This window comes from Armigeres subalbatus, chromosome 2, assembly GCF_024139115.2.
Source record: "Armigeres subalbatus isolate Guangzhou_Male chromosome 2, GZ_Asu_2, whole genome shotgun sequence".
In the NCBI taxonomy this organism is placed as follows: domain Eukaryota; kingdom Metazoa; phylum Arthropoda; class Insecta; order Diptera; family Culicidae; genus Armigeres; species Armigeres subalbatus.
The window spans coordinates 397,271,469-397,287,701 of record NC_085140.1 but is presented as its reverse complement, the minus strand read 5'-3'; the positions used below and the strand labels follow the sequence as shown (position 1 = coordinate 397,287,701).

Below are 16,233 nucleotides of genomic sequence, written 5' to 3'. Positions count from 1 at the left end.
TTCTCAAGAAATCCATTTGCAATGCATCTTCATTGTTCCAACGAGTATGGACAAATTGTCACTGAAAATCAAACCATGTCGAAGGACAAAATCGAAGGACAAAAGTTCGGAAGGACAAAAGGTCGAAGAGACAAAAAGACGAAAGGACAAAATGTTGAAAAGACAAGAGGTCAAAAGGCAGGTATCTGGCACCCCCAATCCTACCCACTACGTTTGACAATAGCCAACATCTTTGAGTTTCCCATTGTTCGGTTGAAATTGGGTTTCCCACTGACAATTCTATTTGGTAAACAAACCACTATTCCGAACTGATTTTTTCCAAATAGACGTAATTATTTTTCACCATTTTTCGAGAACTTGTGCGAAAGTATGAAAGCGAGGTGTGTTTCAACAAGAATATTCTTCTTCTTCTTCTTCTTCTTCTTATTGGCATTACATCCCCACACTGGGACAGAGCCGCCTCGCAGCTTAGTATTCATTAAGCACTTCCACAGTTATTAACTGCGAGGTTTCTTAGCCAGGTTACCATTTTTGCATTCGTATATCATGAGGCTAACACGGTGATACTTTTATGCCCAGGGAAGTTGAGACAATTTCCAATCCGAAAATTGCCTAGACCGGCACCGGGAATCGAACCCAGCCACCCTCAGCATGGTCTTGCTTTGTAGCCGCACGTCTTACCGCACGGCTAAAGAGGGCCCCCAACAAGAATATTGATGCTTTTAATAAATTTTCATATTTCGATTGGTACCAAGCGTTCTAATTCGCCAAAATATCACGGTATTTGAAACATATTTTCCGTGGGAGGTTTTCGATGACTATAATTACGCCTTCGTGTTAAATTAATCGAATGGCATCAAAAACATGGCCGCTTCGCAAACCCTGTCAAAAGGACAAAAGGTCGAAAGGACAAAAGGTCGAAGGACAAAAGGTCGAAAGAAAAAGAGGGTTGGAAGAAATAACTGGATCAAAAAGTCGTAGAGACAAAAGGTAGACAGAACAAATTGTCGAATAGACAAAAATCGGAGGTTTCATTCTATTAATCATTGAGTGTTCTTACGAGTTATACCTTATATTTTAAACAGACGCTATTCTTTAGAGTTTACTTAACCCTCTAATACCAAAACTTTTTGTTTTTTAAAACCGATCTGAATACATTTCAGGAAAAAAAAAAATTTAAAATCACGATCTAATCAATTTTGCCTTTTTAGAGTTTGGTTTTTCTAGCTTAGAATTATTTTTTGACCAGATTTGAACAAGTACTTTGTGAAGTGAACTTTTATTGATCGACATCAAAAACTCTTTGAAGCCTGAACAATTAAAAATTTCAAAAATTAGGCGGTCTTGTGCGTTAGAAGTTTACTCGTTAACTTCATTAAGGTCTGAGGGAAGGGTTTTCCGTTAAAAAAAGCACGTGGTAGCACTCTCTGAGAGAAAAAATTGCCCAATTTGGCCCACCAGAATGACGCTGTCAGTGTCGCCAAAATTATTTTATCATTATGCAGTTTACGCTTTAGAATTTGCCGTAAACAGAGAACAAAAGGAATTGGCAACAAATGGGGAAGAAATTTATCACTCATGCAGTGGTTCGGCGAGCAGCGCCGATCATTCACGCAATGAGGAGATCAAAATAAATAAACCCCAGCTGGTTTTGGAAAATGAAAACATGAGCCGTTTCTAGAACAACATTAGAAAATATCGTGAGAGGATTTCTGTAGAAGGTTTCCACACAAGCTTTGAAAAGGATTTGGGTACCGTAATCCGGAAGAACATTGATCACCGGGGTAACATTGCTCAGTTTCACCACCTTCAAGAAATGAATAAAATATTATTTCCTGTCATCACAATTACTTATTGTGAGTGAATGATATAAACCTCAAAAATTTGAACATAAAATCAACATTAATTTTTGAACGCACAGCATGCTGCCAAAAAAGCATTTAAAACAAGTATAATAACCAAAAAATTAAGCTCGTACCTATAATTATATGATAAGCAATCTTATTATCTCGTTCAATCCATAGTTTTGTTTCGAAATTTTGTTAATTGTTAAAAAAAACTAGATAATTCCACCAGCGGTGATGATGTTTTTCTCGAAACAATCGATGCACATCGCTTCAGCGTAAGAGATTCCAACTATAATTGCCTACCTTAAGGCGTTTGCATACGCTTTCTCTATAGATAAATGATTGATCAAAGTTACCAAAAATTGAAAAGCCCAGAATAATCCACCTAGCGGTGATGGTGCCTTTCTCGTGTATTATATTTAAAACAAGAAAATCACATGAGAGAGGTTAAAATGCATTTTAGGGGGATAGATTTAGTTATTTCCATCAATTTACATTTATTTGCGTTCATTTAAATGCATTGCAGCATCGATTTTGAATTTTTTTCCAAGGGGGGACCACACATACATACATACATACACACATACAGACATCTCCTCAATTCGTCGAGCTGAGTCGATTGGTATATACCACTATGAGTCTCCGAGCCTTCTATCAAAAGTTCGGTTGTGGAGTGATCCTATTGCCTTTACGTATACTTAGTATACGCGAAAGGCAAAAACCTTACATGGGCCTTCCCAAGGTTCATGTTTAAGTCCCTTGCTTTATAATTTCTATGTCAAAGATATTGACAATTGTTTGGAAGAACAATGCACGCTCAGACAACTTGCAGATGATGCCGTGGTCTCTCTAAGAGGTCCATGTGCAGCTGTCTTGCAAGGACCATTGCAAAGTACCCTAGATAATCTGACTGTTTGGGCCAGACATCTAGGGATCGAGTTTTCACCGCAAAAAAACGAACAGTGGGTAATGTCTGTGGCATAACCGCTAAGTGGACGTAGGACTTGACTTGACCATGCCTTTAAGATACATAATATGTCCAGATTTCTCACATCAATTATATTGGATAAATAATCGGCGTTGCATACCATTCCTTGGCAAAATCTTCTCATCAAACCGACACAGAAATCAAATCTACCTCGAACAAGAATCATCAAACAAACAAATTCAGGAAGTATCTGTCCGGTCACGGAATATTGGCCTCGACAGTGGCAACCTTCCCACTGACATACTGCCTGAAATAAGCCACAAGTTGGCTCAGCAGGGGATGCAGGCTGTATCTCAGCCCTTCCACTGAAGAGCCTTCTAATCCGTGCATGCGATAGCGACTGAAGGAGAACATTATTTTTAACTCTTAGAGCCTTGAAAAAGGCTGTTTGCTTCGGCTAAGTGCAAAAAGTAAGAAAACGATCTTTTCAAATAACCGCGAATTTCTAGTGATGGTATAAAAAAGATTAAATGCTCTGCGAGCGAATGCACTTTTCTTTTATACCTTATTTTGAATCTTCTATGCTTCCCAATTGGTGGGCCAATCAGCTAGTGTCTTGTATCCCGCTTCTTTGTCAGCCAAAGCGTCATCATCATCAACGCGTTCGAGAAGGGCTTCTTCTTTTTTACGCTTGTTGCCCGCTGCTGGCGTCTATTTCCTAACGGGACTTTTCGCTAGATACAGGCCAATAAGCCGGGCAAGCGAGCTTAGAATTGCAGTTCAGGTGGGAAGTACGTGTTCTTTCTGAGACAACATTGTTAGTAGTAGATGGAAGAAAACACCCGGACATGGGATTTCGGGTGATAAGATTTAGAATTAATAACATGGGACGATCATTCGATTACGTTCGCTTTGTGTGCGGTCAGTATCAAACAATGTTTATCTACATATTTTTTTTATCAATGCCAAAAAATCCGACATTTGATGAAAAATCGATTGATAGTTTATTAATGTTTGAGCTGTTATCGGTGTTTTTTTATCCAAATAAGATTATGTGAGAGATTTGAACATCTTATGAATCTTAAAAGGCATGGTCAAGCGAAGTCCTTCGTCCACTTCGCGGTTAAATCAGAAAAATTATCCACTGTTAGTCAAAACTATTTATGAAAATATAATAAGCGCATAAAATTTTAACTCTGGAATACTGGATTTGGCACCCAAGTACAATTTCTATCCCGAAGGGTATTGAAAGCATTGATATTGATCTCTATTATTGGCTCTCTGAAGAACCGTTTGTTTTTTGGACATACACGCTGCATCATGTGGCTTTTCTTCAGCCTGTCTCGGCTCAGCACCGATGCCGGCCGGTCTCGGCTCGACTCTGCTGCTGCTGCCGGTATCTGCTCAGCATTGCTGCTTTGTCGGGTCTGTAGGGTGGACTGCTGTTGTACTGGCTAGGTTTCGGCTGATGATGGTCGCTTCGACGGTGTCGAGCCGAAAAAGCGGTCGGTGCAGACTTCATTCCCTGCTAAAAGGTGTGAGTGCTGTTCAATCGATGATGCGGTTGCTTCGCTTGTCCCGGTCAGAATGAAAGGAAAAAATCGCGTTGCGCTATTTTATGGCTTCTCGGCAGAACCAGCGGCTGCTCATTCGCTGGTGTCTGCACCAATCAGAACGTGGTAATGGAATGATGCAAGAATTATGCGGTACCCATATTTATTGGTTCCCTTGATCTTAATGTTTTTCATTGAAAACAGTTTCATGTCTATTGAAACAAGTTTTTCGGGTTTTATAAAGCATGAACATGGAAGGCATACTTGAAATCTGTCGATTGAGGGGCTTACCGCAGAAATTCGTCCACTGAAACGAACGCTATTAACGTTTAAAATCTTTCAACACAGCGTAACGCGGTCGATTTGAATATTTTGAAATTACACCCGGTATAGTAAAGAGAGACGTAAGTCCTACGTCAAAACTCAGTTGGTTGTGTTTACTAAGAAGCGGTACCCTGCTCAACTGAAACTAAAGCTGTTGAATGATGACATCAACCAATCTTTATCTTCTAAATACCTTGGGGTCGTGTTTGATTCCAAATGTACCTGGAAACTCCACATTGAGTATTTGATACAAAAATGCCGGAAAAGGATCAATTTTCTACGTTCTATCTCCGGAACATGGTGGGGTGCTCACCCGGAAGACCTCATTAAACTCTATAGAACGACTATTCTCTCTGTTTTAGAGTATGGCTCCTTCTGCTTCCTCTCAGCAGCTGATTGCCACCTGATCAAATTGGAACGAATTCAGTATCGTTGTTTGCGTATTGCCCTTGGCTGCATGCATTCAACGCATAACATGAGCCTGGAGGTGCTTGCTGGAGTCACTCCTTGAAAGCACCGTTACTGGGAGCTCTCACTTAGAATACTCATCAAATGTGGAACAAGTAACACACTTGTTCTAGATAACTTCGATAATATACTTGAACTAACTTGTCGTTTAAGATTCCTGAGAGTTTATCTCAACTACATATCATCAGATCTTTGTCTTCCGTGTTATAACCCCCCTCGAGTTCACTTCACCAACGACAGTTCCTCAATTGTATACGATCTGTCCATGAAACATGCTATTCAAGGAATACCAGATCATCTTCGACAAATATCTATTCCCTCACTTTTTTCGGAAAAATATGAACATGTCAATTGCAACAACAGATATTTCACTGATGGTTCTCGCATCAACGGATCCACTGGCTTCGGTGTTTTCAATGTAACTTCAACCACCTTCCAAAAACTTCAGGAACCGTGTTCGGTTTATGTTGCTGAGCTGGCAGCAATTAACTTCGCTTTGAGGATAATTTCCAATCAGCCCGTAGACCATTATTTCATCTTCTCGGATAGTCTTAGTTCTATCGAGGCACTCCGGTCGATGAAACCTGTTAAGCACGCATCTTACTTTCTTACAAACATAAGAGAGCAGATGCGTGTTTTGGTCGAAAGATCATTCAAGATTACCTTTGTTTGGGTCCCATCTCACTGCTCAATCTACGGCAATGAGAAGGCAGACTCGCTGGCAAAGGTGGGCGCACAGGAAGGTGAGGTTTATGATAGACAATTCTCGAGCAACGAGTTTTTCCCATTAGTCCGTCAGAGTACTCTTCAAAGTTGGCAAAGGAATTGGACACACAATGAACTTGAACGGTGGCTATTTTCCATAGTTCCAAAAGTTTCTGGGCGAGCGTGGTTCAGAGGTGAGGACTTAAGTCGAGGCTTCATTCGCGTGATGTCGAGACTTATGTCCAATCACTATTCACTAAACGCACATCTGTACAGAATAAATCTTGTCGATAGCAACTTATGTAGGTGCGGAGCCGGTTATGATGACATCGATCACGTAGTTTGGTTCTGCTCGGAAAATGACGCCTCCAGAGAGCGACTATTGGATACCCTAGTGACCCGAGATAAACAACCCTTCAGGGAAATTCGAGGTGTTTTGGGGGTCGTGATGCGGTCTATATGCAGGCCATTTATAGTTTCATTTGTGATTCTGACATCAAAATCTAATTTTTTCTGTCAAAGTTTTTTGTACTGTCTCTGTCTGCGGTATGTTCCGTAGATCTCCGTTACTCATGCCATCCGGAAGACGCTCCCAGTAAACCAATCCTCGAGCACGACGACACGCCACATCGTCCCTTACGCCAAATGCCCGGATGAGCAGCCGAAATTCCTTGATCCCGAATCCTAAGCCCCGTCTATCCTTAAATATTGTAAACTAACCTCGAGTCACTACGAGTACGCTGGCTCCTACCCCTCTCTTACTAACTGAAAAAATGACAATAATTGTATTTATCACAAAGAAACATGGCTCCGTAAAGTGTTATACACGCCTGAGCCTACCAAATAAATTAACTTGGGAAAAAAAGGCAACACCAAAAAACTCGACAAAAAACATTTTTAAAACAAGTTTAAAATTATCAAATGATCAAGAACAACAACCTTATACGTTCTACATGTAGCAGTACTCGTTTTAAAAATATGAAAAAAGCTATGATTTCACTTACGGGGGAAATATTTACAAAACAATTAAAAAATGATCAATGTTCCCCCGGATTACGGTGGTAACAGTGGTGCTGTTGTAAATAAGACAAATGAAACAAATGAGATAAATACGACAAAGAAGACAAATCAAGTAAGTTCCTCCAGGAATTATTTCGGAAGTTCCTCCCGGAATCCCTCCGGAAGTTTCTCCAGCAATTCCTCCGGAAGTTCCTACGGGAATTCCTCTGGAAGTTCCTCCGGGAATTCCTCTGGAAGTTCCTCTGGGAGTTCCTCCGGAAATTCCTCTGGGAATTCCTCCGGAAATTCCTCTGGGAATTCCTCCGGAAGCTCCTCCTGGAACTCCTGCGGAAGTTCCTCCAGGAATTCTTGCGGCAGTTCCTCCAGGAATTCCTGAGGAAGTTCCTCCAAAATTGCTGCGGAAGTTCCTCCAGGAATTCCTGAGGAAGTTCCTCCAAAATTGCTGCGGAAGTTCCTCCAGGAATTCCTGCTGAAGTTCCCCCAGGAATTCCTCCGGAAGTTCCTCTCGAAATTTCTCCGAAATTTCCTCCAGGAATTCCTTCGGAAAGAAAAGCCTATAATTAAAATAAGGAAAAAATCTACAACTTCATAGTAGGGTAAAGCGCCCAATAGTGGACCCTCCAGCCATTTTTGCATTATTACAGCACAATGTAAACATTTTACTATGGTATTCCACCGGGAGAACCTACCTTACAGTCCTATGATTTGATTACATGCATTGGAAATGCTATGGAAAGTAAAATTAGATATTTTTTACAGTTCTATAAAAAATAAACACGAGCGTGTCCATTATAGGAATATTTTGGGTGGTCCATAATAGGGAAGAAGAACGTCCCGAAACGGGACATGAAAATCAAATGAAGTGTCGACTATAGGGAAGCAATTTCCTATTATGGACCCCCAAGGGGTCTACTATAGAGCGAATTCAGTTAGACTTTAATTTGTTAATTTTGACGAATAACGTCGTGTACTTGGGTGTTTTATGTATGTATCAAGAAGAGGAGATACAGAGCTTGTTGTTCGATATCAAGCAGAATTAATATTTTGAAAATTTCTACTCCTTATGACAGGAAGAGCAAAATTCCGCTACTAGGGGGTCCACTATTAGGCATTTTACCCTATCAGATGAAACACAAATAATCATAAATATGCGAAAGATATTCAACCATACTAGACGTTTTGCCTCATTTTTCGACATTTTATCCCATCTCACCTTCAAACCTTCGATCTTTTGACCTTCGACCTTTTGAATTTCGATTTTTTGTCCTACAATCGTTAGTTTTATCTTTTGTTCTTTCGACGTTTCGTCCGTTCGACCTTTTGTCCTTCGACCTTTGACTCAGATTTTTTTGTTTCGACTTTATGTCCCTTGGACCTTTTGACCCTTCGACCTTCTATCCTTTCGACCTTTTGACCTTCGACCTTTTGTCCTTAGACCTTTTGATTCACCTCAACTGTGAGGTCGTCTTCAGTGTCTTGTACTTGTCTCGACTTGATTTTTTGACTCATAGTTTTTGTTTCGACCTTTCGTCCCTTCGTCCTTTTGACCCTTTGACCTATTGTCCTTTCGACCTTTTGATCTTCAACCTTTTGTCCCTTCGACCTTTTGACCCTTCGACCTTTTGACCCTTTGACCTTTTACCCTTTCGAACCTTTGATCTTCAACGTTTTGTATTTCGGCCTTTTGACTCCGATTTTTTGTTTCGGCCCTTTGACTCCGATTTTTTGACACTTTGACCTGTAGTCCTTTCGACCTTTTGACTCAGATTTTTTGTTCGACCTTATGTCCTTTCGACCTTTTGACCTTTTGACCTTCGACTACCAAATAACACGGAGTTTGCATAAATAGCGTTGAAAGGTTATAAGATATTTAAGAATTGCCTTAGAAGGGTCATATTATACCGTCTTAACCCAATACAATTCTGAGCGATTCGGCAACTCCTATATGACTCTATTCAACCGTATATAAATCACAGGAATTTTGGTTACAAATATGCTGCTTGAGTTTAAGTCCAAATAAAAAACGCATGCATGTGTTTAAATGGCAATGGGCAGATGACCCAATGCCATATAAACAGGATATGAGAGACAGGAGAATGTGGCACAATAAAGGAATCTCAACTATAGTTGTAGCCTCATTTGCTTTGTAGCCGCACATCTAACCTCTGAGCAACTGTAGACCCAAAAATGCAAATTTGCAGGACAATTAATTGCATGTGATGGGAGCTTAAGAGCTGCTTCGTTTTGATATTGAATCTCTGAAATGATTCGTGCATTTGTTTTGTTCACTGTGTGTATGTCAAGATTCTTTAAAACTCAATAACGTAGAAAAATAGGACGTGGGACAGTCAATTAGAAGTTTGAAATTTTAAAGCAACAGGTTTTAGACTCTTCTATAGATGTATTAGTTTAGCAAACTGAGTTTGAAACAAGGCATCGATTTTATGAGGATTGGTATTTCCAATCAAGTTCACCACATAACCTTCCCTTGGTATTCAGAAAAACATTTCATTCAAAACTATCGTATTGCATTAATAAACAAATTAATTCAATTCGATAGTTTTGAATGAAAGTTGATGAAATGGTTTTGAAAGTAGCTACGGTATGGAGCGGCAAAGGCGATAGGATTACTCGAAATATGAACTCTTGATAAAAGGCTCGGGAACCCATATGATTATGTACAAATCTACTCAGCTGGACGAACTGTGAAATGTCTGTCCGTATGTGATTGCTGCTATACAAATTATCCATTTTCGGGTATTGATCACATGATACGGGACACATATATGGGGTACCTCATTATTATTATCATTATTACCAGACTAAGACCGAAGTGGCCTGTGCGGTATATAAGAGTCTCCATTCGGCTCGGTCCATGGCTACACGTCGCCAACCACGCAGTCTACGGAGGGTTCGCAAGTTATCTTCCACCTGATCGATCCACCTTGCCCGCTGCCCGTGCCCGTCGGATCGTTGTCGAGAACTATTTTCACCGGGTTACCGTCTGAAATTCTGGCTACGTGCCCGGCTTACCACAGTCGTCCGATTTTCGCGGTATGAACGATGGATGGTTCTCCCAGCAGCTCATGCAACTCGTGGTTCATTCGCCTCCTCCACGTACCGTCCGCCATCTGCACCTCACCATAGATGGTACGCAGCACTTTCCTTTCAAAAACTTCAAGTGCGCATTGGTCCTCCACGAGCATCGTCCAGGTCTCGTGTCCGTAGAGGACTACCGGTTTAATGAGCGTTTTGTAGATAGTCAGTTTGGTACGGCGGCGAACGCTATTCGATCGTCTTGCGGAATCCAAAATACGTACGATTTCCAGCCACTATGCGTCTCCGAATTTCTCTGCTGGTATCATTTTCGGCAGTCACCAGTGAGCCCAAGTACACCAATTCTTCTACCACCTCGATTTCGTCACCACCGATGCAAACTCGCGGTGGGTGGCTCACATTGTCTTCTCTTGAACCTCTTCCTATCATGTACTTCGTCTTCGACGTGTTGATGACTAGTTCGATCCGCTTAGCTTCCATCTTCAGTCTGATGTAGGCTTCCTCCATCTTCTCAAAGTTACGTGCCATAATATCTATGTCGTCGGCGAAGCCAAATATCTGGACGGACTTATTGAAAATTGTACCACTCGTGTTAATCCCTGCTCTTCGTATTACCCCTTCTAAAGCGATGTTGAATAGCAGACACGAAAAACCATCACCTTGCCGTAACCCTCTGCGGGTTTCGAAGGGACTCGAGAATGCCCCTGAAACTCGAACTACGCACATCACCCGATCCATCGTCGCTTTGATCAACCGTGTCAGTCTATCCGGAAATCCGTTTTTGTGCATTAGCTGCCATAGCCGATCGATTGTATCATATGCGGCTTTGAAGTCGATGAATAGATGATGTGTGGGCATGTTGTATTCGCGGCATTTCTGCAGTACTTGGCGAATGGCAAACACCTGGTCCGTGGTGGAGCGTTCGCCCATAAAACCCGCCTGGTACTGCACCACGAACTCCCTTGCAGTTGGTGCTAGTCGACGGCATAAAATTTGGAAAATTACCTTGTAGGGCGGCGTTCAGCAATGTGATTGCGCGGTAGTTGCTACAATCCAGCTTATCGCTCTTTTTGTAGATGGGACACACGACACCTTTCATCCATTACTGCGGCAAAACTTCCTCCTCCCAAATCTTGGTAATGAGCCAGTGTAGCGCCCTAGCCAGTGCCTCACCACCGTGTTTAAATAGCTCTCCTGGTAGTTGGTCAACTCCAGGGGCTTTGTTGCTCTTCAGCCGGCCAATCTCCTCCTGGATTTCCTGGAGATCCGGAGCCGATAAAATTATGTCCTGCGCGCGTTCTCCCAGGTCCATCACCATACCGCCATCTTCATCTACTTTGGTACTGCCCCACGAACTCTCTTGCAATTGGCTTTAGTCGGTGGCTGCTAGCCTGAGGAAGTCTATATACTTGATCCTTTTCTTCTTCTTATTGGGACAATGGCGCCTCGCAGTTTAGTGTTCATTCGGCACTTCCACAGTTATTAACTGTAAAGTTTCAAAGCCAAGTTAAAATGTTTGCATCTATCATATCATATATAGTTTTTGATGATACTTGTATGCCCAGGAAAGTCGAGAAAATTTCCAAAAATAATCTAGACCGGACCGGGAATCAGACCCAACCACCTTCAGCATAGTCTTGCTTTGTAGCCCCACGGCCAAGGAAGGCCCCACAAGGGAGTCTATAGTCACTGATATAGACACCAATTGCAATATGAGAAAAATTCAGGTCGTGGCACAGACATAACACTCGAGAAATATCCATCGTACACTGATTTACTGGACAACTTGAATACTCGTTAGTTGGCCAATCATTTACTCGTGGCGAGCAATTCGGATTTGCTTGACTTTTCTCACTACCGCCATCTGGTTCGTAATATGCCCAAAAAAATTAAAACAACAGATATATTAGTGCTTATGCAAATATGAATTTTATGAGTGTATATCTCATGTGTTATGTCTGTTGTCGTGGGTTCGAATACCACTGGAGGAACTTGATTACATCCAATGCATGTCTCGAGTTAAATCTTTCACATGATGTGCATATACACATCAAGTTTATAAAAATTGTAATGTATATTTCGACAAATGTATTGAAGGTAACCACTTTTATTCGAAGGGAATAATATCCATTTCAGGGTGTGCGGAGCTTAACGTAAAATTTATTATGTAAATAATATTAATTATTTAATACGACTATTATCGTGTCGGGTGGTCATTACTCGGAAAACATGCAATCAAATTTAATGGAACTGTTTTCTGTGCTGATTTTACGCGTTACCTTTTTTGGATTGGTTCGTTTTTCAAATATCTGCTCTATCCAGCTTTTCACCTTCATAACTGTACGAAATCATATTGATATGTTCGTCCATATCAGCGTGAGTCTAAAACGACTCCACCACCTTTGCAAGGTTAAGTTGATCTACTCTTCGACATTCGCCATTTAGGACCGTACACAAAATACGTAACTTTCCTATCGCGGGACAGCTTTCCCTCCCTTAATGACACCCTATTGAATTAAAACCAATGTTTTACGGATCGTACCATTTGGATAGAGTGCATAACTCCTCACAACGTTACGTAATTTATGTGCGAAGCTTTGCGTCGCTTTCTTTTATGCCGTTAGGACAAAATCAAACCCTTTCACTGGTTGGTTCCTTGTCTTGATCTCGTTTGGTTCCAGGTTTTGTTTATGATTTTCTCATATATTTAGCATATTCAAGTTCAAGGTATAAATACATATACTGAAACGCTGAACGACTTTAGTCAGTCTACGTCGTGATCAAATTTGATTCAGCTGAAGATAAGTGGAAGCGGTTTTATTCCACGGAAATGGTTCGATCGGTGCTAATCGTGGTGCTTTTATTGAATGTCATCAGTGGAGTTTGGTGTATATTCGGTTTAAAAGTTGATGCACCGAACATCAGCGATAAGATTATTGAAGCAGTGAACTCAACGGCAGAATGGACTTATGATCCTCTGAATTCAATTACAAAAATTGAAGCAGCCATTGATAGCAGTGGAACTCTCGGTGCACTTCTTGATATATCGAAAAATATTAGTGACCACATGATACCTCTAATGGATACAATTTACAGAGGAGCCAGTAATAACAGCATGAAAATGGATAAATGGTTTCGTTCTATATTTGCATTATTGAGACAGTCATTTTACGCTGTCAAAGGATCAAGTTCGGCAACAGGAGCTTTGGAAAACTCAACGAAGATAGAGTTGTATAACGATCTGGATAAAAACCTAACAGTATTGAACAAAAGCGCGATGAGATATCTACTGGAAGGTCTGAAATTCTTATATTTAAGTCTCAAACAAACAAGAAATGCAGAATATCCTGTTAGCACAAACAACATCACCGTTTATATCGATAACACCATCCTACAGAATGTCACAAATTCTTTGATAGCCATAAACGCATACATGAATTCAATTGCATCTACCATTAAAATAATCGCATCAGACCGAAAGCAGATCATTAACTTTCAGGCGCAATTGAATGAAACTGTTAACAGATCTACTCGAAATATAGCAAATGCCTTCATTAGCTTCAACCGAACAACATTGAAAGCTCAAAATGAACTCATAGAAAATTTGACTCTAACATTTGATATATACGGTCAATCGCATGGATATGTGTTAGAGCAGGTGAACAACTTTGGAATCGATAACAGCAGCCTGTTGAGAGCCTTGTCCAACATGACGACCGAAAAAGAAAAATCATCGCAGAATGTGAATAATATTACGAACAATACTATTAACGAGGTCACAAAATCTACAAAATCATGTCTACAATGTCACAGACGAACTGGTCAAATCTATGGATAACATCACCAGCAAGTTTGCAGTAGAATCCCGTGCCAACGCTATCTCATGTACGCAAGATTCCGTACGACAGCTTCTTCAGAGTGCGACACGTATGCAACAGCTGGGTAGTTGTATAACTACAGAATTGACTAAATTCTACCAGACTAGCAGCACTATTCAAAGACAGTTGTGGAACGCCATAGGTCGCATCGCTTTCTCTACCGGGGATTTACTGTCCATGAAGTCATGCCCCGAGGCTTCCGGACAGTGCTTCGATAGCAATCTTGTAAGTTGTAAATCTCTGTTGGTAGGGGTTAAAAATGTAAAATGATTTAAAATGTTTATTTCTTTCAGTTTTCGCTGAACGTCACTGCATATGCAAGCAGAAAAATGTCAGATACAGTCGACATGTTCGTCAGTGATGAACGCGCTATGGGATGGAGAATAGTTGATTGCTTCAACCAAGTCGGAAGGTCTATTGTACTTTATGCTCGGGAAATCAACAGCAAGTTTTTGGATTGTCTAATGTTATCATAGAAATGGTTCAAATAAAAAATTTAATAGAAATAATAAATTATGAACATTATGGGTCCTAACGATTTGGAAAGATTTTTATCTTCATCGGCATAGTACTTGAAACACAAAAGGAAAAATAATGCAATGGCCGAGCATACAATACTTAAATTGTTAACTATGGGAATATTGAGGAAATTTCCACAACACCAGCGGAAGAATTCGGAGACGCATCCTGACAAGAAAGCGTACTTAATTTCGACTCCACAAGACGCTTCGCACAAATAGAGCTCGCCGCCGTACCAAACTGACTTTATACAAAACGCTCCTCCACGGAATCTATGACAAAAGGTCAAAGGACGAAAGGACGACAGACAAAAGGTCGAATGGACAAAAGGTCGAATGGACAAGAGGCCGGAAGGGACAAAAGGTCGAATGGACAAAAGGTCAAATGAACTAAAGGTCGAAATTATAAAATTGGTTAAAATTTAAAATCCATAGTATTGAGAACAATACAAAGCAAAACTATGATGTAGGCACCGTCATCGGGGGTGACAATTGGCCAAATAGGGTTCAGATTGGGCCATCTTCTTCTTCTTATTACCATTACATCCCCACACTGAAACAGAGCCGCCTCGCAGCTTAGTGTTCATTAAGCACTTCCACAGTTATTAACTGCGAGGTTTCTAAGCCAAGTTACCATTTTTGCATTCGTATATCATGAGGCTAACACGATGATACTTTTATGCCCGGGAAGTCGAGACAATTTCCAATCCGAAAATTGTCTAGACTGGCACCGGGAATCGAACCCAGCCACCCTCAGCATGATCTTGCTTTGTAGCCGCGCGTCTTACCGCACGGCCCATGATTGGGCCATGTTTTCAACAAATTTTAATGTTTTAATAATGAAATTTATGTATCTGGGCACAAGGAAATTGTAATAAAAGATATCTTTTTGAGCGTTTTAGATAGCCGACTTTCAGACTGTTCGTGAGAACGATGGCCCAGTCTTGACTTGAACCCACAACCTATTATTTTTACACAAAACTCTACCAACAATATGCAATATGCATATTGCATATGCACTATAATAATTATAAACCGTTCGGGACGTGCCCGGTCTTGGAACACTCATGCAGGCTCGTTCATGCTGTGTACCATGAGAGATTTTTTTTTTCGTTAATGTTGTTAATGTTAATGAATGTTTTAAATTCGTACGGTTGAATCACCGAGTAATATGCTATTTAAGCTGTTATGTACAGCTTTAGGCCAGTCTTAGTGTTCATGCTTCAGTGTTTATTTTTTAATTAAAACCAATAACGACGTCACCTTGAATTAAAACAAAAAACATCCCCATCTAATACATGATTAGGAGTGGAAAATGAATTTGACACACATTGCTACAAGAAACTAACAATCTTATGTGATGTATTGGAATGTATAGAAAGTTCCGTTGGTCTTGAGCTGAAAAATGCAGCTGAAAAATAATTCATTATACAACAATGATTCAAAGATACCAAAACCAACGTGTTTCACACAAATATGCACTTGAAGCGACACGTGTTACAAGAGCACGATCCAACAAGTCCAGTCTATATTCAGCTTAATCGTCCCGAGAACAAATAAAAATCATACAATGCTTGCCCTGGCTGCTGTTTATTAACTGTAAATTGGTTACAGAACTGCCCAAGAAATAAAGAAGGAGAAATCTCTGGGAAATATAATTAGCTACATTTTTCTTCTGAAACATGTTTTTGAAACTGTTGTCGCATATTTTGTCTTTTTCATTTATACAGAATTATAGATTTTTGAATTTTGGGCCTCCGACCTTTTGTCCATTCGACCTTTTGTCTCTTCGACCTTTTGTCTTTCGACATTCTGTCCAAAAACCCCTCCACGAGATCAAGACAATGCTCATGGAGGACCGACGCACTGTTGAAAATAATCTTCGAAAGAAAGTGCTGCACTTTTGCACTTTTTATATATATATTGATGGGTCAC

The 16,233-nt window shown here is 40.5% G+C and overlaps 2 protein-coding genes across 5 annotated transcripts in view; one reads left to right on the top strand and one right to left on the bottom strand.

Annotated features, from left to right (window-relative positions):
• Positions 1 to 16,233, bottom strand: part of LOC134213250 (serine-rich adhesin for platelets) — a 427,675-nt gene that overhangs the window by 117,295 nt on the left and 294,147 nt on the right. The window lies entirely within an intron of this gene.
• LOC134217504 (uncharacterized) lies at positions 12,689 to 14,324 on the top strand. Its single transcript, XM_062696275.1, is given in 3 exon segments — positions 12,689 to 13,685; positions 13,687 to 14,005; positions 14,074 to 14,324. Coding segments are annotated over 3 exon segments (1,455 nt in total). The 5' UTR covers positions 12,689 to 12,732; the 3' UTR covers positions 14,257 to 14,324.